General features: G+C 34.5%; 2 protein-coding genes across 4 annotated transcripts; one reads left to right on the top strand and one right to left on the bottom strand.

Moving 5' to 3' along the window:
* The first annotated feature begins 13,863 nt into the window (after positions 1-13,863).
* On the top strand, positions 13,864-14,350 carry LOC111886776 (S-protein homolog 29-like). Its single transcript, XM_023883018.1, has 2 exons — positions 13,864-14,264; positions 14,341-14,350. The coding sequence occupies exons 1-2, from the start codon at positions 13,864-13,866 to the stop codon at positions 14,348-14,350; spliced, it is 411 nt and encodes a 136-aa protein (XP_023738786.1).
* Positions 14,351-14,389: 39 nt separating this feature from the next.
* On the bottom strand, positions 14,390-18,933 carry LOC111886782 (FACT complex subunit SSRP1). 3 transcript variants are annotated; one of them, XM_023883025.2, is made up of 17 exons: positions 18,776-18,918; positions 18,336-18,577; positions 18,105-18,238; positions 17,693-17,878; positions 17,497-17,602; positions 17,231-17,367; positions 16,947-17,125; positions 16,725-16,833; positions 16,451-16,537; positions 16,265-16,357; positions 15,819-16,016; positions 15,590-15,735; positions 15,369-15,519; positions 15,173-15,277; positions 14,887-15,075; positions 14,717-14,795; positions 14,390-14,644 (listed from the first exon to the last, which is right to left on the bottom strand). In XM_023883025.2, the coding sequence occupies exons 3-17, from the start codon at positions 18,156-18,158 to the stop codon at positions 14,532-14,534; spliced, it is 1,932 nt and encodes a 643-aa protein (XP_023738793.1). In that variant the 5' UTR covers positions 18,159-18,238; positions 18,336-18,577; positions 18,776-18,918; the 3' UTR covers positions 14,390-14,531. The 3 variants fall into 3 exon arrangements, with proteins under 3 accessions (XP_023738793.1, XP_023738792.1, XP_023738794.1); XM_023883024.2 differs by lacking the exon at positions 18,336-18,577 and having other exon boundaries at positions 18,776-18,933; XM_023883026.3 differs by lacking the exons at positions 18,105-18,238; positions 18,336-18,577; positions 18,776-18,918 and adding an exon at positions 17,961-18,079.
* Positions 18,934-24,754: the final 5,821 nt, after the last annotated feature.

Raw genomic sequence — 24,754 nt, 5'->3', positions numbered from 1 at the left:
ATATGGTTCTTAATCATTAAGACCTATCATAAAGCATAAAAGGTACTCTCCCTTCTTCTTAGAATGGAGAAACCTTTATCTTTCTGCCTACTTGATTCTTCTTATTCGTTCTGCTATTGGTTTAAACTTTTTCAATCAATTCAGAATTACACTTAATCTTATAAGTATAATCATATTTACTAAACCTTTAGTAAATCATGACGAATGTCTTTGTTACTCTTGTGGTGGACTTGATCAACACACAACTTTGTGTACTCGATCTCTCAGTCCTTCACTTGACACTTTGTCAATGAATTAGTCTAATTTCCAAATATGAAATTTCTCATTCTTCGTGCAAGCAAGTTGCATGATTCCAATTTTCTGTCCAATTGAAACTTGGGCGATGAGAAACTCTCCCTATTTGGTAAATTCTCGACATTTCCACAAATAATATAACTAAGAATCAAATCCATTATTGCTAATAATAGAAACATTCAAACATCAATTTTTCATATACGCCATTGCAAGGATAAATAAATAATATAAAAATCAAAAATTTATTTTATTGCGGAAAAATTTGTCCTTACAATGCAATTCATTGAAAAACTATGCTAATACATCTTTCATAGCAATCTAATTATAACTCTAAGTAGCAGTTCGAGAATCTAATCTTCAAGTAATGTGATCGAAATCCATTTCTTCACGGTTAGATTCTGCTCACTTCTTCCCTTAAGCTTGCTCTCTTTTCTTCGATCCTACAAAACATCAATTGTAATCTTATCACATTATGTATTAAGAATCTAGAATAGGAGCTTAAAAGAGTTAGTCAATGGATTTTACCTAAAGCAGAGCCATACGTTTTGACTCTCCCATCTCTTAGATCTCTTAGGTAAATAGGGCAGCTTCGTCTCCAATGCCCCTTCTCTTGGCAATAAAAGCAAATCGACTCTTTTGGAACAACACATGGAACTACTTCAGATATTGCCTTTCTCTTATGATCAAAATTCTCGATCATAGCATGTTTTTCGTTGCCATTGCCTATATCCATAGAGGTCTTGAAGGCAGATTCACCAATCAACTTTGCTTTTCTATTGCGCCAAACCATTGCTGATTCAGCAGCAATAAGCATATAGGTGAGATCTATAAGGGTCACGTCGCAGTTCATCATATAGTACTCTCTTACGAACTCACTATATGAGTTAGGAAGTGACTGAAGAACCCAATCAACAACCATCTCCTCACAGACAACGGATCCCAACATTCTTAACCTATCAATGTGTGACTTCATCCCTAGGACGTGTGCACACACCGACTTTCCTTCTTTATGTTTACTTGCCAAAAGGGCTTGAGTGAGGTTGAACTTTTCAAGCCTTCGAACTTGTGGGTTAGGGAGAATAATTGGAGGAGGTGGAGGAAGTGAAACATGATTTCTTGTTCCTCGATCGAATCGTGGAATATCATCTTCATGTGGAAAGCTTGTTCCACGGGATTTGGGAAGACCATAGTTGTCATACTTTGATATCTACAAAACGGGAGAAAACAAATTCAAGTTAGTTGATTGATTGAGTCCTTAGTAAATCACCCAAATGAGATACTAAGGCTAGGACCCAACACAATACGCTACAACCTAGAAAAGGGATACCGTAATCTAGTTGCAGAATATTTGAAGGTAAGTGAATGACGATTCCCTAATATCCACCATGAAAACAAAAAAGAAATTTAAGTTTTAAATCTATGAAAACTCCTAGATCCTTTGAGATTCATTGAACATTTCAATGACATGTTTAAATCTCGATATGCCCCTCTTGTTTGTGACTGGGATGCCGAGGATCACTGTAACACCCGAAATCAGAAAGGTCAAGAAAGGAAAGGAAAAACCCTAAGTTGAAGAGGGTTGACTCGTCGAGTCCAGGGAGGAACTCGGCGAGTCGGAGCGGGATCCGGGTGGAAAGCAAGTGACCAACTCGGCGAGTCGGCAAGTGGACTCGGCGAGTCAGGTCTGGGTTTGGAAACCCTAATTTCGGGACTTGGTACCCTATTTAAGCATCTTATTCTCTTTCCTAGGGCTCAGTTGCGGCCCTATAGTCCAGAACCAGAAACCCTAAGCCTCCATTGTTGCTCATTCAAGCTTTCTTGCCATTTTGGGTGATTTGAAGGAAGAAGGAAGAAGGCACACATTGGGGATTCAAGAATTGGCAGTAGATCCAGAGTTTGTGAGGTCTTCCAGAGCATTTGAAGGTAATGAGTCGTGACCTTCCCTCTTTTGCATATAGACCAACCTTTATCATGGGATTGGGGGCTTTTAGGACAAGTTCAGGAACCATTTCAAGTTAGAAGCCCAGATCTAAAGTTGCTACTTCAGATCTATGTGTATCTTGGCCTAGAGAATTATAAAGCATCAATCTATGGGTTGATTGTTGAGCCCCTTTGTCTCAAACTCTAGTTTATAGTGTTTTGAGCCTAGATCTCGTTAGCTACACGGAAAGTTTGCCACTTTACGTGAGGAATAGGCTTTAGAAGAGTGGATCTACAGTTTGGAGTCCATGCATGACTCAAAAGTCCTCTGCATGTATGGAGATCTGAATAGACTCGGCGAGTCCTTCGAATGGACTCGGTGAGTAGCTTGAAGATGAGGAGGAACTCGACGAGTGGGATAAACAGCTCGTCGAGTCGGATGAAGTTAAGCATGAACTCGGTGAGTTGGAAGAACAACTCGACAAGTTGGTTGAAGATTGTCGTGGACTCGGTGAGTCTATTACTGGACTCGGTGAGTCAGGTCGCGAAACCCCAAACCCTTCGAGTTGAGACTCGAATCAGTGAGTCAGGTGGTGACTCAGCGAGTTGGTCAGGACAGGACTTGGAACTAGTTGGACTCGGCGAGTCATAGACTGACTCGGCGAGTCGAGTCGCAAATAGAAAGACCCTGGGCATATGAACTCGGCGAGTCATTAGGAGGACTCGACGAGTAGGGTTGACCTGGAAGGTTGACTTTGACCAGGATTTTGACCTTGACCAGAGTTGACCTAGTTGACCTTTGGAGGTCAGTTGGACTAAGTGTTATATGGATATTGACAGCTCGGAGAGCTAGAGGAACAGCGGTTCAGGAGATTGTCGAGTAGCAGCCAGAGGTTTATCAGCAGAGCTCAACAGTTTAGGTGAGTTTCCTTCCAGTAGAAACGGGTCTAAGGCCACAATGTCGGCCCGTTTAGCTAGTAGTAGTTTCCAGATTTGATCCGATGCAGTAGTTAGCATGTTTGATGCCTTCGTGGCTCAGATAGGATTTATGTGTTATGTGAGCCGGGCTACGGCCCGATGTAGTATATGTGTGTTCATGCTAGTGGATATGTTCATGATATGTTCAGTCAGCTTCGGACTTCGGTCCGATGTAGGGGACAAGGTCCCAGTCAGCTTCGGACTTCGGTCCGATGTAGGGGACAAGGTCCTAGTCAGCTTCGGACTTCGGTCTGATGTAGGGGACAAGGTCCCAGTCAGCTTCGGACTTCGGTCCAATGTAGGGGGCAAGGCCCCAGTTAGCCCGGACTTCGGTCTGATGCAATGGGCAAGGCCCAGTATGTGCTTTATATGTTATTGTGTGGTATGTGGTAGATTGGGGGAGCTCACTAAGCTTCGTGCTTACGGTTTTCAGTTTTGGTTTCAGGTACTCGGTTTTCAAAAGAGGAGCTCGGGAAGATTGGAGTGCACACACCATAGTCAGTTAGCCTGGGAACGTTTGACTCTGATAATGATGTTATGTTTTGATTTAATACTCGAGAAATTATGTTATGACTTATGATGCGGTTTTTATAAATATGATTTTAGTAATGTTTTAAAAGAAATTTTTAGTCATGAATTTTGGGTCGTTACAATCACAAAGCAGGTGTGAATAACCATGCAAATCTACATGGTGCCCTCACATGTTATAGTCACCTATTCGATGTGCCGGTAAACCACACACGCTCCACCGAACTATGACAAACATTGAGTCACCCTTTTCTACCTTTGCTTAGAACCATTTAGTGTGCCGGTAAACCACACACGCTCCACTAACGTCTTCGCAAGGGCACAAAGTGTAATTTCATGGAATTGCATCAATTCACTTTTGCCTAAGTAACTAAGATTGGGAATTTGTAAAACATTTAGTTACTTTTGTACTTCATTATACTTATAATGGAAGGTTTTGTCCTATTCTACCCGTTCGGCTAACGACCCTCCACTAGTCAAGAGTGCGGTGGGTAAGAGTGGATACCCATTCAATCGCCATTTTATAGGCAATTTCTTAAACACCCCTTATAGACCAGCTTCGTGAATGAGGCCTACTAACGGTAAGACTGACTTTTACTCATACATATATATAATGTTAGACTTTTAATGTTATATATAATATAGGGTGTATTTTACACTTTTAAAATACTAAGAGGTCAAATTTAACAATTATACTTTTAATTCAATTAAATTGTAAACCTAAACTTTTATGGATTTATTAAACCTCTTTTAATTATACACCTTAATTAATTAATAAAACCATAAGGGTGTGATTTGAACTTTTCAAAACAATACTAGGGTTTTAGAATTAAACATTCCTAAATTAAACCTTTAATCAACTTTTAAATTCCAAAACTTGAGGGCAAGTTTTGAAACATTTCAAAACATTTAGGTTTAGAATTTAAATATACATCAAAATTAAACTTTTAATCAAAATTTAAATTCCAAAACTTGAGGGCAAGTTTTGAAACCTTTTCAAAACATTAGGGTTTCAACTATTTAAATTTCAAAACTAAACTTTTGAGTTCAAATTTAAACTATAAAACCTAAAGGGGAAAAATTGAAACTTTTCATAACACAAGGATCAAATAACAAATAATATAAATTAAACAATTAATTTTGTCATTATCTATATTTGACCTAATTTCAATTTCTTGCAAAATAAGTTACCCAATTAATACAAATAATCAACTTTAATCATATAAGGAAGTTATTATCTAATCAATTGGTAATTACCTTTTGTTTAATCAAGGATATACTCAAAAATATGAATAAAATCGTATTTTAATGATCTAAAACAGATAAGGCAAGTATCCATGAGAAAAACTACAAGAAATCCCGAAATCCCGTCTTTCCGACGCTCGAACTCGCCGAGTACCCATATGGACTCGCCGAGTAGGGGCCTACTCGCCGAGTCCACAATGGGACTCGCCGAGTCCATCAGGCAGGCTCACAAAAAACGAATTTTTCAAGCATGAACATATCAACAAGGCATCAATACAAAGCATTAGTTTTAGAGTTAGAAACAAGAGTAGCATTGTTTGAAACAAAAATATCAGACTTTGAAACAATCTTATTATCAAACACAATCTCTTCAGCAGCTTGCTTGCAATGACTTAATGGTTGATCTACATAAGAAGTGGAAACATTAGTACTCGCAACCTGAGGATCACATCCCGACACAAATACAACAGGTTTGCCATATTTGAGATGTGTCTCTCTGTCCATTTTTTCTTTTGTCAAAGGGTTATACTGATAGGTGTGATTAAAAGGAGGAAGCACTTTATCATACCGTAAACTCTTTGACTGATTATTTTTAAATCTCAAACTATTTTCCATCATTGATGCAACTACTTCACTCGACGCATTAAATTTTCTAAAATTATAATCTGCATTTTCAAATTTGTTTTTCAATGTGTCAAGCTTGGCAGTCACAGAAGCAAGTTGTCTCTTAATATAGTCATAACATTCACATTTATTGCTATATTCTTCTTGAAGTTTTCGAAAATCCTTGATTTTGGCTTCTAGTTGTGCTTTTATTGGTTTCTGTTCTTTCCTAATAGTGTACCTCTCATATTTTAGGTCATCGACTTCCCTTTTTAGCAAATCATTATGTTCACGAAGAAACTTAATCGTAGTTTCACAAGTTGGAGTACATGAAACTTCATTGACCGGGGCACTTAAAGAACTCATTGTTTACCAAAAATGCCCTGTGACCAAAAAAACCTCAAAAGTCAACCTTAAAAGTCAAATTTAAAAAATCAAACTTAAAAGTCAAACCGAAAAGCTAAATTTGAAAAATAGAAGGTTTAAACGAGAAAGTCAAAGTTTAAAGTCAAATGTCAAACTTGGAAGTCAAAGTCAAAATTTAAGCAAAAAGTCAAAAATTAAAAACTAAAATTTTTTGGACTGAAAAAGTAATTTAAAAATAACGGAATTTGATTTTGGGGTTAAAAGTGACAATATTGCGAAACTTGGATCGACATTGAGAAGCCTTTTGAATTAAATTGCGAAGGAAAGGAACGTGATGCAAGCCGGTTCAATTGGTAAGACGCCTTTTTGAGTTTGGAGGAAACCCGGGTTCGATCCCCGACACCCCCAAAATCGCTTCTTCATTTTTATTAGATGCGCATGTGACACTGATGCTGCCGAGCCTAACCCACCAAGTCGTACACGTCCGAGTCGTACACCTTCAACCTGCCGTACACCTTCAACTGGTGCAAAGAAAAAAACGACGTTTTTCACACTTTTTGCTCCAAAACTCGTTTTTATGAAAAACGCGAAGAACAAACCCCCCTTATTTTGCCAAGATCTATCCAAAAATGCAGAAATCCTTCAAAAATAGGATCAAATAAGCTCCAGATCTAACAAAATTAATTGATACAATCCAAGCTCTGATACCACTTGTAAGTCCCCAATCTGGTTGTGTATCAATCAGATCCGTTTGATGGTGGGGAATCCCAATCAAACGGATGATGCCGGATCAAAATAGAAGAGAAGAAGAAGAAGAAGAATAACTTGAATCTATGATGTATTCAAAGATATATGAGTGATGCTCCATACACATTAGATTCTCTCACACACACTATTCTTCTCTCTAGTTTCTCTCTCTACAATATGTTCTCCTTCTCTAGCCATACACTCCTCACATGCACTCCTCTATTTATAGCACTCCCAACAGTATACGAGTGTACAGCCGCACACGCGTGTACGGCCGTACACAACCACACAACAAGCTACAAACACTATTACACTATAGAAAAATACAGTTTTCTAAAAAAACAAAGTATAAACCATAATTTTAGGCCCAATACTTAGCCACTGATTTTACAAGGTAGCAAACTTATAAATACATGAAAGTTCAAATCCAAATATGAAAACAATAAAACTGACGGGGGTATTATTGTCAATTAATTCCATAACCACTATCAAACGTGTCAGTAATGATCATTCTCTCTCATTTTCCAATACATCTACTTCCGTCGATCACTTTTCTCTACCATTTCGTCACTAAAATCCTTGGAAAACCCTAACAAATTGTTCGCATTCCATGGTTCCTTACATATTTGAATATGAAATACTTTAGATCATCACAAATGTTTGTGCAAACATGTTTCCGACAACAAATCCATCGTCAAAAAGTAAATATTCACATACCAAATGATTTTTTTGAGCTTAAAACAAAGGGTATTTAGAATTTCTTCATCTATTTTAGAAAACGAACTACTTGTTGAACGTTTTGAGTTCGATAATACTCGATTTTCATGATTATCGAGGTTTTTTTTTTTTTCATTTAGGAGTATTTTTTTTACTTGTTTTTATTCTTAATCTCCATTGTAACTGTATTTGTAAGTATCTACTAACTGTGAAACTATTATACGTTACTTATACTTGTGGAAAAGAGTAAAATGTTTAAAAAAAACATATTCTAGAAAAGAATAATAAACAAAAAAAGGCGAGACTTTAAATAAAGATGTTTTATACTTCATTCATTTAATAATTAACTAGACGAATTCTCGCGTGTTGCGCGGCGAAGATTAAAAATATATTTTTAAAATATTGAAAAATATATGTTTACAATGGTTATGTTATTGACATTAACTTTGAGATAATATTTTTACACTAATTTATATATATATATATATATATATATATATATATATATATATATATATATATATAATCTCAATTATTTTGAACAGTAATATTCATTGACATCAACCCACATTCCTCATTAATATAATTAAATATAATTATCTATTTAATATTATTTTTAACAATTATTATTATCGATTAATTATATTTTTACTTATGTGATCATTTTCTAATTTCAATAATGAGGTTCATTTAAAATACAATTTATTTATAACTAAATGTAATTTATAATTTGATGTTATTATCATTTAAAATTGCCATTCATTAATTTTAAACCAATTATTATTAATAATAAGTTAAAGAAGACTTTTAAGAAACACTTAATATTATTATTAAAATGTGAAACATACACTAAATAATAAAATGATACGATAGACAATTTGCATTTCAAAAGAGACTTGCATGGATAATATTACATATCCATGTAATTTGATTTTATTATTTACAAATATTGCTTATTAATTTTAAAACCACTTGTTATTATTAATAAGTGAAAGAAACTTTTAAAAAGAACTTATTATTATAATTAAAATGTTAAACATATACTAAAATATAAAGTGATAAGATAGATAATTTGCATTTAAAAAAATGCTTACATGGATAATATGGATAATATGACATATCCTTGATTTTTAATTAATTATTGTTTTAAAGCAACATGAATATACAAACATATATACAATACTTAATTAAATATTATATATATCACCTCCCATAACATATGATCGATAACATGAATCTAATCTAATTTACATTAAAATTTCAACCACAACATACAATGATATTCTTAAAAGAATACTTAAATCAAGAAATACAAAAAAGAGTTAGCATATAACAAACTTACAAATTAAAAACTTCAATATAATAACATAGCTCGAAAAATTGTTCAAAGCCCTCAAACCAAGACAAAAAACTTTAAACATGTTTTCTTTATGAATTTTGTATGTGATTTGTATTTGTGTGTCTACTAAAAAATATTGACATTTTTATAGTAGAGTATCCATTAAATTTTTATTAAATAGTTTATATAAGTTATAAAACCTTTGAATTTTTAATCATTATTAAGACACTTTTGAGTGATATTCATTAAAATAAGAGGTTTCAAATGCATGAGGTGTTTGCAAAATTTTATGGGGGTTTCAAATGCATGAGGTTTAAGGAAAAATGCTAGCTTTATAAGTATTTAATAATTAATATGATTCATCTATTTATGATAAAAACAATAATAAGTAGATGAGAAATTATTCTATTTAACAAAACACTGCTTTAAACATATGTGATTGTCTCATTGTATTATAATCATACATTTTATAATACAATGTTTTAAATAATGTATTTTTAACATATGCTATAATTATAAATGTTTTAGTCATATATGATTAGAATCATATTTGATTACTAACACAAGTTATTAATCATAAAATTGTATAGTTACTTATGTTTTAATCACATCTTTTGTACATCAAACACAGATGACTAGACACATAAACAACCCACACTTTGCTTTAATCTCATGTGATTACAATCTATTATATACATAAAGAGATTTAATCATGTATGATTAGCATCTGTTATTTTCTAATTTTATATGGTTCTTTATCATGATTTTGTTCAATCATATGTGAGTTTATATATATATATATATATATATATATATATATATATATATATATATATATATATATATATATATAGAGAGAGAGAGAGAGAGAGAGAGAGAGATCTCAGCCAATCCTAAACCAAAAGCATAAAATGCAAAGGAAGAAGAAGCAATACCAACAAAAATGACAAAAGCAACAACAAAAGGGTCCTTGAAAAGGATATACTTCAACCATATATGATCAACATTTGTTATGAACATTGTATGATTATTTATTATAATAACATAACATTGTTTTAGTCATCAACAAGAGAAATGTTTCTATTTAACAAAATATTATTCTAAACATATGTGATTGTCATCTGTTATAAACTCAAAATATTTTAATCATACATTTTATAGTACAGTGTTTAATATGTGATTGTCGTGGGTTATAATCATAAATGTTTTAGTCGTTTATTAGAATCATATATTATTAGTAACACAGCTTATTAACCATAAAATTGTCTTCGTAGTTACTAATGTTTTAATCACATCTTTATACATCAAACACATCTGATTAGACACATAAACAACCCACACCTCTTTAATCATATATGGTTATCATATGTTATATATCCAAAAAGATTTAATTAAGTGTGATTAACATCTTTTATGAATATTGTATGGTTATTTATCATGACTTTGTTTAATCATATGTGAGTCAAATTTATGAAAATAAACTTATAAATATCATGGTGTAATCTATATTAGTTAGAAAACAAAACAAAAATATTTGATATATTTGTAGGTGTTTTGGATACATGTAAGTTGGAAATGAATTATTATTTAAGAAAAAAAAGTTATGTTATTTTTATAGAAAAAAGGGACATGCTAAGATAAGATAACGAAGTTTAGATTTCTATTAGAATTTCTAGAAATCTTATAAAATATTAGGCTTGATAATGTTAATAAGATTATCTTAATTATATATTTTGTTTTGTTTTTTTTAATGATTAACCATATATCATTTATGTACAAATTAAGTTTAGTGTTTGTGTAAAACATTTAATGCCAAATTCATCAACACCAACTAATGAAAGACAAAATTATATAAAAAGAAATTAAATATCTTTTTATATTTCCTCTTAAATTGTCTGATGGTTTATTAAATCTCACGACTGAAATTGCTAATAACTTTTACGAACATAGTCCTTATGGTTTTGAAAACTTATATGATTGGTCCCTGAACCATATGAAACAACTTGTTTGCCCTTTTATTTTTTTGACATCTTTTTTATTTAACTTTAGTTTTAAAAATATAAAGAAAATAAATCTCTCTCTCTGTGTATGGGGGGGGGGAAGGTTTCACTTGAAAAAAAAAATCACAATACAAAACAAGCACATTATTAGAGCACAAAATTTAGTTGATTTACCTTTTTCTATATTTGACACAAAATCTAGGGATTTCTCTCACTAGTATTTAACTCAACACTAGTATCTACTGAACTATACTCGATTTCAAGATCAATAAGAACCATTTATAATTTGCTCACAAATATTGAACCTATTTCACCCAATTGTCCATTCTTCTTGTATGAAATTAGTTGGTGATTGTCCATTCTTCCTGTATAAATTAGTTGGTGAGTGTAGATTTGGTTAGAACTGGCAATCGGGTTCATGGGTCACGGGTTGGCGGGTCAAAAAATATAAACTCGACCAAACCCATATAATATATGGGTTGGCGGGTTGGCAGGTCGTGGGTTAGTGGGTTGGAAACTTCAACCCAACCCAACCCATATAACCCGTTTAAGTATATGGGTCCGCTGGTTCAAAGGTTAGTGGGTCGAACCCAACCCGCATAACCAGTTTAATACTAGAGAGGACAAGAGCGACTAGCGAGAGCGAATCAATTTGTGTTTTTCCCGTTCTTCGTTGTTCTCTTTTTCCATTCTTCCTCTTCGTTCATGACTTACTCCTTGACTCGTGAGTCGTGAGTATGTATGTTGTATGTGTTTTCTTTTTTTGATAAGGGCACTGATTATATGATAATACGAAATACGAATAATGAGTGAAGGAAGGAAATTTCACTAATATTTAATATTTAAAAAATATTTTTTTTAAATGTAAGTAATATATATACGGGTTGGCGGGTTGACCCGCAAACCAAAATATGTAACCCAACCCAACCCATGAAATAAGCAGGTTAGCGGGTTGGCAGGTTAACGGGTTGGCGGGTCAAAAATCTCAACCCAAACCCGCCTATTTTCAGGTTGGGTCAGTATCGGGTTACGAGTTGGGTCGAGAGTTGCCACCCCTAGATTCGGTTGCATCTCTCATGGACACGATTTATGTGCCATTTTAAAACACAATTTCCAGTGTACACCAACAACCACAACCTTGTTTTGTATTCATGACTTTCTATCACCTTCCAGAACTAGAATAAATGAAAAGGAGAAATTTGGAATAAGAAATCAACTTTGGAAGTCTTAGAACTAATACAAATATAGATTGTCGGATCGAAGAGGTGGACAATCCAATGAGGTTTCACTTGAAAAAAAAATCACAATACAAAACAAGCACATTATTGGAGCACAAAATTTAGTTGATTTACCTTCTTTTATATTTGACACAAAATCTAGGGATTTCTCTCACTAGTATTTAACTCAACACTAGTATCTACTGAACTATACTCGATTTCAAGATCAATCAGAACCATTTATAATTTGCTCACAAATATTGAACCTATTTCACCCAATTGTCCATTCTTCTTGTATGAAATTAGTTGGTGATTGTCCATTCTTCCTGTATAAATTAGTTGGTGAGTGTAGATTTGGTTAGACCTGGCAATCGGGTTGGGTTCGGGTTCATGGGTCACGGGTTGGCGGGTCAAAAAATATAAACTCGACCCAACCCATATAATATATGGGTTGGCGGGTTGGCAGGTCATGGGTTAGTGGGTTGGAAACTTCAACCCAACCCAACCCATATAACCCGTTTAAGTATATGGGTCCGCTGGTTCAAAGGTTAGTGGGTCGAACCCAACCCGCATAACCAGTTTAATACTAGAGAGGACAAGAGCGACTAGCGAGAGCGAATCAATTTGTGTTTTTCCCGTTCTTCGTTATTCTCTTTTTCCATTCTTCCTCTTCGTTCATGACTTACTCCTTGACTCGTGAGTCGTGAGTATGTATGTTGTATGTGTTTTCTTTTTTTGATAAGGGCACTGATTATATGATAATACGAAATACGAATAATGAGTGAAGGAAGGAAATTTCACTAATATTTAATATTTAAAAAATATTTTTTTTAAATGTAAGTAATATATATACGGGTTGGCGGGTTGACCCGCAAACCAAAATATGTAACCCAACCCAACCCATGAAATAAGCAGGTTAGCGGGTTGGCAGGTTAACGGGTTGGTGGGTCAAAAATCTCAACCCAAACCCGCCTATTTTCAGGTTGGGTCAGTATCGGGTTACGAGTTGGATCGAGAGTTGCCACCCCTAGATTCGGTTGCATCTCTCATGGACACGATTTATGTGCCATTTTAAAACACGATTTCCAGTGTACACCAACAACCACAACCTTGTTTTGTATTCATGACTTTCTATCTCCTTCCAGAACTAGAATAAATGAAAAGGAGAAATTTGAAATAAGAAATCAACTTTGGAAGTCTTAGAACTAATACAAATATAGATTGTCGGATCGAAGAGGTGGACAATCCAATGAGGTTTCCAAAGTCGTCGGCTAGTTGAGAGTTTGTTGGCATGGAAGGAGGGAAAGAAGAGTCTGGTAGGGTTTTATTTTGGAGGGGTGGGTGGGAGGGGTTATGTTTTATTAATTTTTTTAGAAAATTAGATAAACAATATAAAAGAAAAGATAAAAGAAATTAAAAATGACAAAGAAGCCATTTAATGTAGCTCAAGGACCAATCATGTAAGTATTAGAAACCACAAGGACCATGTACATCAAAAAAAATAGTAGGGATTAAGGTTTTGATCTTTGTTAAACCATAGGGACCATTCATATAACTTTGTCTTAAAAATTGATGTTTTATAGTATTGTTAGATTTTGTTGTGGTGTATTCATGCGTGGTCTACCAGCTTAAGAAATATATGATTTGTTACTCATTGCTTATGATTTTATCTTAATACGTTATGGAAAACGTAAAACTGTGCGGCATCAAATCGAACCACTGAAACCTATCCAAATTCCAATATGGTAAAACTTACAAAGGAATAATGATAAGAAATTTATGAAAACTAATGAAAATTTAATTCCTCAAATCTCCATTAATGAAAATGAGAATATATAAAGTTATAAACCAAGAGACAAAGAGGGTAAACCTTAAAACACATCCATTTTCTTCCAAGATGAGGCTGACCATGGCGGCCTGTGGTGGTTCAATGGCGGCGGCTATGGCAGCAATGTTAATAATAAGCACCTCAATTTGTGTATCAAGTGGTAAAAAAATCACAGTACAAATTACGAATTTGATTAGATATGATAATGCGATGGTTATTGATTGTCGATCGTCAGATGATGATTTGGGACAACAGACGCTGTTATATGGCCAATCGATGGAGTGGAGATTCAATCCCAATTTTTCGAAAACAACATTGTATTATTGCAATGCTATGTGGGAGGCGAAGCAAATTCATTTTCATGCATATGAATACATGAGGGATAATTATGGTTGTGGATTAGATTGTCGCTGGTTGTTTACTGTTGATGGTTTGTATGCATACAACTCGAAGAATGAGTCTTGGGATTTTCGGTTTTCTTGGTATGTATAACTTATAATATTTCTTTTCTCATCGTATCATGTTTCAAATTTTAGTTTGTGAATTTCAACTTTTTAGTTTGGTTTAGTGAGTCAACTAGTAAAAGTAAAATGGAGAAAATCAAGAATTGGGAAACAAAATATTTGCTTACCTTTTTGGTTGTGGTATCGTTATTTTGTCTTTTATTACAATACCTTTAATGGAAGCTTAAACTGGAAACCAAAATTCAAAAATAGTTGAAATTAAGATGCAAAGGAATTTAGGCAGTGTCACTCAGAATTGTTGGGTGAATTTGTTGGTTGTGGTTTGTAGCTGCTGAGTTCATCTAGGTATCGTTTTTTGTCTGCCAAAGCCTTTGCTTCATACGGTTCCTTCTCCTCAACTACAAAACAAAAGATACATCAGAAAAATATATAGTTATATAAAAATAAAATTATTTAAAAAAAAAAAAAACCTGTTAATTTGTTCCATCGTTCGCCAAGAACCCTTCCAATCTCTTGAAATGAGATACCAGGGATGTCCTTCTTGACATTCTGAAATTGGAGTTAGGTGAGTTGAGTGAGTGAGTAATCATAAGGGGCGTTATGGTAAATTCATATAATCTACCGAACGAATGGAACAGACCTCTCTTTCGATCTGTGAGAAGAACATGAAACCGCTCATTGCCCTCTTGGGGGCATTTGGGTCTTTCTTCTTCTTTGGTTTTCTCTTCTTTGATCCATCGTCTTCATTGGCTTTGGGTCTCTTCTTACTTGAAGACGGCTTAGAAGAAGTAGGAGCAGCTTCTTTCTTGGTTTCCTTCTTCACAGGTTTCTGAAAATAAAACCAAAATTGAATTACTTTTTAAAAAAAAAAAAAGTAGATTTTTGATGTAATAGTAATAGTAGAAAGGAAGGAAGAAATCAAAAACCTCCTTTTCCTTTTCGCCTCCACTTTGACTACCATCAGAATCATCTCCCCCGGAATCATCAGTAGGTGACCCTCCATCATCTTTGTCAATAACAAAATCTTCATCCTACATAATTTACTAACCAAATTCAACTTTCATTTTCTATTATAAGATGCTATAATAAAGAATTGTTGAATGAAAAAACTTGGGTTGTGACCTCCTCATCACTATCATCTACACCAGCTTCATTCTTGATCCTCTCAAGATGCGGGTCAACATTATCATCTTCCTCATCCTGCAGCACAGCAGCAACGCCATCTTTTGTGGTTTTTGCAGCACCAAGATTCATGATTTTAAGACCTTTAGAACTGTATAATTTATATCATCAGAATGCCACTCACGCCTAATTAAAATTTTAATAACAATAGATATACTGACTTGATGAAATCAAAGAGATTGTGATATTCGTTTCTCTGAATGTTCCTGAAAAGATGTTCTTGTTCTGTCTTCAGTCTAATAAGAAGATCAAAATAATGCATATTTGATCCTCCAGCAGCGTGCCTTTCAAATTCCACATAATCAATCTGAATTAAAATCAAAACTAAATCAAGTCAAGTCAAGTAAAGGAAATATTTAATTAAAAGAATTAAATTGTAGCATGGAATACCTCGTCATATAGGATAAGAGTAGGAGGTTTTGGTAGAAAGAAGAAACTCTTTTCAAGTGGATAAAGAACACCATCTTCTGCTTTTAAAGATGACTTCACAGCATAACCATCTTGACAACTTCTGAATTTCCCTGGTCTTGTGAGTTTTGTGCCAGATAAGCCTCTTAATACCATTGTGAACACTTCATGAATCAGCCCCTGACAATTTAAAAGGTTAAATGCAACAAATAGTAATGTACTTTCATTATATTTTCAGTTTTTCTTTTCTTATCAAGGCATTGTATATATTTTGAAAATTCTAATCATGTGAAGCATTCTGCTTTTGAATTTTCATTTAATTAAGATATGGTGGTTTGAAAAATCTACCAAATTATAGTAATGAAAATAGTTTTGTATTTGAATGACATTACTATGTATTGCATTTAACACTATTTCAGAAGTAGTACCTTATAAGATGGTTCTAGTTTGTCCTTGTATTTAGTAGCAAATAGATCTTCATTTATTGACAAGGTGCTTTCCACCACATAATCCGTTTCAAACTGTGGCAAAAAATAAAAACACATTTCGGATTTCTTCACAAAAGATTATATAAATATAAATATAATTATATATAAAGCACTTCAACAACAGACCTGCAACACGATATGTGGATACATGGTTTGCCCTTTACGAATAGGTGGATCGAGAGTAACAACCACAAATGTATGTGGTTGGTTTGACTGCATTATAACAATAAAAATATGAATTATAAATAAGAATGGCCGATATAGCAATGTACATTGTCTTTAGAAATTTGTGGGAAATGGTAAAAGATATAGGCAACATGCTTTAGTTTTTACCCATGGGTAGCAATGTAGTTGCATTTTTTTTAGCAATTAAGGCAATATGTGACCTAAATAGACAAACCTTGGGTAGTACAAATACACGAACTACACTGCTGAACTGGATTTTGAAATCATTGGCTTGCCCTTGAAGTCTCAAAAAGGATAAGTGAAGTTCAACATTGTATCGACCCCTGTAAGGGGAAGAGACTTGAGTAATTTTAAGGAGGAGGAAATGCTAGGAATTGAATTGCATACTCAAGATTGGAATGGAATTGAATGCATGGAATCTGGAAAAAGAAGTAACCTTGGAGTAAGAATTGCAATGCCCTCAAATGTAACAACTGCTTCCTCGCCTCCAGCACCAACATCTGCCATTGACATTATTTTCTCACGGAATACCTGTGCAGGTGGACGATTTTCATCACCAACAAACTGTGTGTTGTTAGTGGGAATATGAAAACTTATCTCCATCAAAGAATCTTTCTGCATCAAATGAAAAAGAAAAAAAGATAGTTAAAACCATAGACTTCAAGCATTGTATACCATATACCATAAGGAAGAAATGAAAATTGATTAACAAAGAGGAACCTCATTTGCACCAGTTGTGTCATCCACATGGAATTCCAATATGACATCATTCTTTCCTTGTAGCTGTGTTTGGGAGACATCAGCTAAGGAGACTTCAAATGCTTGCTTTGAGCCAACAAGAAAAGACAACATATTGCCTGAAAAGTTTCAAAAAGGAAGATACAAGTATGAATAACATGTTAACTAGTTTCATTTACATCTCAAGTTGCTCCACAATATACTAATTTGGAGATTTTACAAAACAAGATAAGGATAAAGGTCTCAACCATTTAAATCAACTTCTCCCCAGTTTTTCCCACTAATAGAAAGCTGTTTCTCTTCTGTTGTTAACCCACAGGAGTTCTGGAAAAAGTTGGTCAGGCTAATAACATCCTGCAACATAATAAAATAGAACACTATGATAAGAACAAAGATGTTTGATATGTAATAAAGATACATGCATGAATCAACATGAAAAGCTACCTGATCACGAAAACCAGTGAACTTGTACTTCAAACCATCTTTGATTCTAACAGCAAGCTGATTAGTCCGTGGAACTTTCATCCATGTAAGACCAGAAATATCAGATTTATCAACTTCAACAGCCTTACCACCTCCTTGTTTCTTCCATAATATACCACCTGGATGAACTTTAAGCTGACCTGGATTCTGGATTGTTCAGAAAGCATGTTAGAAAGTTGTAGGGAGATGGAGTAAAGGAATGAGAAGATTAGATTGGAAAATAAATTACCAGTTTCAATATGAATTGGTTATAAACATTTCAGTTTTCATAACATGGTATGTATCAATTTGCAAAGATTAGTTACAATCTGAACAGCAATAAAAGATAGATGAGAGGAAAAAACATAAGAAGGCTTGAATTGAGAAAACTCACGGCGCCCCCACGACCTCCGAGAGATATATTGTTGAATAAGTGGCCATCTGCCATTGTTTCGATTCAAGATGCGAAGAACTGCCTCAGCTGCAGATTGTTTGATAATCAACTGGTGCTTCGAGTCATCAAGATGCCTACAAATCACTCGATCAATCAATTAATGTTTATCTATAATTCCATTGAAATGAATAATAAACCTGATAAGCAATAACGCAGGAAAGAAATCATTACGGTTTAAATCTACGACCAATGTATTGATGACAGACGTCCCTAGTGTATTAAACACAAACTCAAAATCCATTCTAATTTTCGGGCGAATACATCAGATTTCGGAAACTAGAGAACATCACAATTTCATTCAGAACAAAAACCACAAACGAGGGGTTGTGTAAATCGTATCAGTAGCAAATGTAAGTCAAGCTAGGAATAGTATTAATGGTATCAAAACATCATCCCTTCATTGAGCTACTTTCCTGTGAAAAAAACGAGTAGATTCGATGATCCTATATTAGTTTCTACGAGTTGCTTTCCTATATCGGATCAATTCGAAAACAGTTCAATAACAATAAACCAGATTTTTTGTTCAGTAAAAAACAGAGATTCACAGAATCTATAAACAAAAGTGACAGTCGAGTTAACAGATTGATTTAGATTGATAATACGTTACTTACTGGGATTCGAATTACACGATTAATTGTATTGATTGAGAGGAGCCATGAATGGTATGATTTGATTTGATTTGATTTTGTGTGTGTGAGAGAGAAGGGGGAGGCGGGGAGGGCAAAACTATGAACAAAGTTTACAAACAAGTCCCTGGTCAATTTTGTATGGGGTCAAGGTTTGTTAGGTTTTCGCTCACAAAAGTTAAGGAATAACGTAAACTTCGTATATACTTTTAAAATTATAAGATTTCATCATAAAAGCACAACTTTTTACGTCATACGAATTTTGAATTTGTGTTATTTCATATGAATCTTAAATGTGATAATAACCATGTATGTAATAAAACAAATAATTAGTTCAATCTTAAATGTGATTTTCAATCTTAAATGTGATAATAGCCATGTATGTAATAAAACAAATAAATAGTTTTCGAAGCAAAGTCCTCGTGATCTATATAGAGAAACATGGAGCCTAACTTGATCCATAAGTATAGCTTCATGGATAACTACTTGAATCTATGTTAATCTATGGGGATACTACCACCCAGGGTGCATGGCGGGGTGCATGGTGGTGTGATGTGGCATTGGTGGTAGCATGACAACACCACCCCCCTTTGGTGTTCGGTGCCTACACTTCAACACTCCACCATTAGAACTTGTACAATTTGTATTAGAACTTCTAGTGAAAGGGTATGGTGGTGTAGTTGTGCTATGTCCTATAAAATGAAAAGGTGTGGAAGATTGTGGGGTTGATGTGTAGTGTGGTGGTGGTATATATATATATATATATATATATATATATATATATATATATATATATATATATATATATATATATATATATATATATATATATATATATAGGGTTAGGTTATTTTGTTTTTACTATCTATTGTGTGCATGTATGATTGATTCTGGACCAATCATTTTAGTTATTTTAATAAAGTAATAAATGGATATTACATGTTGAAGATATAATGGATATTAATTACATCTTCAACATTTAATATGCATTAATTACTTTCTTAAAATAACTAAAATGATTGGTCCAGAATCAATCATACATACACATAATAGATAGTGAAACCATTTGAACCTAACTCTCTCTCTCTCTCTGTCTATATATATATATATATATATATATATATATATATATATATATATATATATATATATATATATATATATGAGAGAGAGAGAACTAGTCCATATATAAATGCAAGAACTATATAGTATATCCATGGAAAACTAATATAAAAGTCAAGAATAATATATCCTTAAAACGTTGTTTGGTTTAATGGTTTTGGTTTTCTTTTGAGAAATTTGGAATTAAAAATCTATCAAATTCGTTGTTGGTTAAAAATATAAAATTTTATAAATTCGCGGATCTTTAGAATATCTTATAGGTTTTTATAATCCTTTCCATTATCCGAAAGCATATTCCAAGCTTTTTTGAACCTTCCAAAAAACACTATATAATTTATATTAATCGTATAATTATGTCCCAGACAAGAATATAATGCATGATTTTTAAGGGACAGAGAGAGACTATAATTATGTCCCAAACATGAATATAATGCATGATTTTTAAGGGACGCGGAGGCGGAGAGAGAGACGACTTTGTCTTGCATTCATAAGTGATATTGCATTATTCCGTTTAGGTCAACCCTTATTGAAACCCCCAAGATTTGTGCCTAGTTCCCAAGTCTAACAAAAGAAAAGAAAATGAGATAAAAGAAAGTCAGGAGAGAAAAAAAGAGAAAGGTAAAGAAAGCAAAAAAATTCTTTTGTATTCCTGAGTTAGAGAGAAGTGAAAGGAAAATTAATCATTTTGTTCTTTCTTCCCAAATCCTCCCAATTTAGAAGGAAATATAGGAGGGAAAGTGATCATTTCATTTTCACCCACTTCCTTCCTTTAATGAAACTCGGAAATACCAATTTCTTTTATTTTCTTCTCATTTCCACCAATTTCCTTTCTTTTCTCTCGTTAAATTGAACTCGGGAACAGAGTGTTGAACTTGAGACCTCGCTATATAGAGCCCAAGCCTCGTCCGGTGAGCCATCAAGGTGATGGTTCCATAAACTAAACATAAAATGCAATGTAAATCTAGGAAATAAATGTGTCAAATGATGTATAAAATACATTCAACCTCTAACATCACATAATAACCTAAAGGATGTTTGGGATTGCCTATTTAAAACAACTTTATCCGGTGTAAAAATCGATTTTTAGAAAAAAAAAATGTTTTGATTAGCTTATCCAGTACCAAAATATAAGAAGTTGTTAAGTTGTTTTTTAGTGTTCGACAAATCTATGTATACATGCAAAATGACCGAAAATGACATCTTACATATTATTGTTTCTTCAAATTAAAGGTAAAAGTGTAATTTAGTTTCCACCCTTAATAAGAAGTTCCCAATAAGTTAAAACAAAACAACTTATCAACAAGGATTTATTACTTCTACCACACCATTTATTTTGCAATCCAAATACTTAAAATGTTTATTACCAGTGCCAAATTGAAATAAGTTAATAAATACATTGAATAAGCAATCCCAAACACCCCCTAAAAATGAAAATTGTCTTTAAATGTCATGAACAATTAGTATGAATAATTTTCACGAGACGATCATGCCATCTTAATTTGATTCTTGTCTTTATATTTTATTGAGATATTGTTGATGAAACGTAAGTGCTACGTTAATGTGTACTAACTGAAGACTTGGTGTGTGAGACCTATAATGAATACCCTAAACTGGATGATGATGAATTGATTTGATAATTGTGAAGTTTAGGTTTAAAGTGTAGTGTTGTATGAATACATGATGTGAGAAATGAGAATGTTTAAAAAGGAGTTTATATTTTTTTAATATTAAAAAATGGCAATTTGGGTAGCCGTTGAATGAAACGATCAAGAAGTCATACGAGACACCATGCCAATCTAGCTTTTTTCAAGGTTTTGACAGAGAGATAAGTCAAATCCTGGAGATTGATTTTGAGTATTCGATGGATGATATTTTTAGAATTGTTTTACATCTTTAAGAACGATAATAAAGTTAAGGGGATGTTTGGTTAAGTTTATTTAAGGATCTTATTGGTTTATTAGCATTCCACACCGCTATAAACTAAAAATATGTTTGGATAAAAATAACTTATAGCGGTGGGAAACAGCTAATAATCAATTTTTTCATAAGTCACTTCACTCTAAGTTATTAGTTTATAAGCCAATAAGATATAAACTAGAATGTAACACCCGGATCATAGAGATACTTAATTTCTTGAATTTTAGCTTTGGAATAAGGTCATGAAGTGAGGCATGGTAGTCACGTCGTGGGTGACCATTGACTAGTTGACCCGTGTTTTTGAGTCTCACGACGTGAGACTTTGAATGCTCACGATGTGAGAACGACCTGATGACCAAAACCTTCGTATTTCGGGTATTTAATGGAATGAAAGGGCTAGGTTTGCCTATCCTTAGCATCCTTCACTCTCTTGCCTCCTGAAAACCCTAATCTCGACCTGCTTGAGGTCCTTAGCCATTTTGGTGACATTGAAGCACTAATTTGGCGGTCTTTGGCTCATTAAAGTGGAAGAAGACTTATGTGGAGCATTCTCTTGGCAATCAAGCTTCTACATCACCTTTTTGCAGAGCTTTTGGACCACCGTAAGTCATAAAGCTCTAGCCTTTTTACCTCTTGTATGCTAGATCCAGATTCTAAGCTCTTTCTTGCATGGTTGTGTGGGATTGCATGCATGGGATCCATAAAGTTGGCAACTTTATCGATCACTGAGACATCTTCTGTATAATAACCTTTGGATCTGAGTTTTAGAGTAGGTTTAGACTCCAAGCATGAGTTTTGATTTTATTTTCCCTCTTTTGACCTAGTGAGTGTTTGAGTCATGCATTGGACATGCATGACTAAAGAGATATGATTTTTATCATCCTTTAGGTGAGGGAAGATCCTCTGAAAAGTCCCAAGTAGTGGCTGAAAGGAATAAGAGCTTAATGCTCAAAGCTGGCCAAGGCAATGCTCACGACGTGAGGAATGAGCATGTCATGTCGTGAGAATGCATGCCATCCTGACTGTTTTTTCCGGATTAGGTTACGACATGACCAAGAGTAGCCACGATGTGATGATGACTAGAATTGATATTGGACGAGTTGATGGGTTGAGTTAACTCGCTTAGTTGGGACCGGGTCGAGTTTATACTCACAGCGTGACCATGAGCTAGTCATGACGCGAGGGTCAGCTGTTGGAGCTTAGACCGTTGACTTTGGGCCATTTTGGAACTTTTGGGCCTATGTTGGGCCATAGGGTTCTCTAGTTTGGCATGGGCCATTAGTGGTCCTAGTTTGGGTTTAGGGCATTATAAGGCCTTAAGATTTATGGGCTCAACCTTAGATAGTAATTAGGGTTGGTATTGATTATGTTCAGTGTGAGGAGCCGTTGTGCAGCAAAATTGGGTGCGAGATTTGCTATCTTCTTATTGAGGTGAGTCTCCTCACTGTGCTTAGTGGGTCGAAGCCACGAATGTCGACCCATGATTTATTATGGTTAGGATGCTAGTTGTCTGTATGACTCTTGCATCTATAGTATACGGTATGTATACTGAGTGGGGTTTGATGCCAGGCGGGGCCTGATGAGTGTATTGTATGCTATTTATCTTAGTGATTCTTGCATATGATTTTATATGTCTGTATATATGTCGGGTGGGACCCGATGCCAGGCGGGGCTTGACGAGTGTGATAGGGCGGGGCCCATTTCATGTTATTGACAAATCTGTTGTAAGCAGGGCTCGATATCGGGCGGGGTCTGATGGTTGTTGGGCATGACCCGTCGCATGTTAATATGTATGGTATGAGGTGTTTTGGAGAACTCACTAAGATTCATGCTTATGGTTTTGAATTTATGTTTCAGGTACTTCCGGATCGAAGGGGAAGAGCTCGGGATGATCGCATCGCACACAATAAATTTCCACCTTATTTGACCTTGTTGTATTGGGATGATTGATTGACATACTATGATTTTGTTTATGGTTTTATGAACACGTTTGGTTGATGGTTTTATTATTATGAAAACGAAATTTTTGGTTTTAGATTTTGTAGTGTTGTAGAAATCGGCATCGGCGGCCGATTAATCGACGATTAATTGTTTGGCGGGCTTGAACCGATTACGATTATGGTGTTTGGCGGAAATTGGCCAAAATCGGTCAAACTCGGGCTTGACGGTCTTTCGGGGTGTCAGAACAATTCGATACTTCAAATTTCAGGTTGTCTAGATGTGGTTATCCTGCATGGGATTGTTGTAGGCTGAGAAAGGATTCGTTCATCTTTGGGTTTAGGGACCCCTGATAGGGTTGGTTTCAATTGCCTTTGGGAAGGCCATTGTATGCTTGGGGTGGTGGCTGAGTTACTCATGTTGTTTGGCGTCTATGTGATGGTAAGGAATGATTTTGAGGACAAAATCTAATTTAAGTGGGGGAAAGTTGTAACATTCGTTTCCTTGGATGAATTGAATTACGGTTTTGGAGGGTCAAAAGGTTCGAATTTAGTGAAAAAGGGGTCCTCACGACGTGAGGCATGGAGGCTCACGACGTGAGGCATGGAGGCTCACGACGTGAGGCATGGAGGCTCACGACGTGAGGAGGGCCGCATGAAGATTTCATCCAGGCTTTCCCACGTATTTAAGACCCCTTATCTTAATTTTTGGGTTCACTTCTAAGCCTCCACCTTCCCCTAAATCAGAAAACCCTAACCCTAATCCATCTTGGTGATTTTGGATCCATTTTAGTGTTTTGGTGGCTAGAAGAAAAGGAGGAAGAGGTTCTAGAGTATTGGTTCAACAATGAGGTTTCATCATTATCATCTTGTGTACATTTTAGACCATTGTAAGTATCCAAGATCCAATCTTTATGAGCTCAAATTGCTAAGTCTAAGTTATAAGCTCCCTTTGCATGTTTGGGTGGGATTGCTTACTTAGGGTCCA

This window comes from Lactuca sativa, chromosome 4 (genome assembly GCF_002870075.4).
Source record: "Lactuca sativa cultivar Salinas chromosome 4, Lsat_Salinas_v11, whole genome shotgun sequence".
NCBI classification, from domain to species: Eukaryota; Viridiplantae; Streptophyta; class Magnoliopsida; order Asterales; family Asteraceae; genus Lactuca; species Lactuca sativa.
The sequence above is the reverse complement of the archived record's forward strand: the minus strand, read 5'-3'. Positions and strand labels throughout refer to the sequence as shown.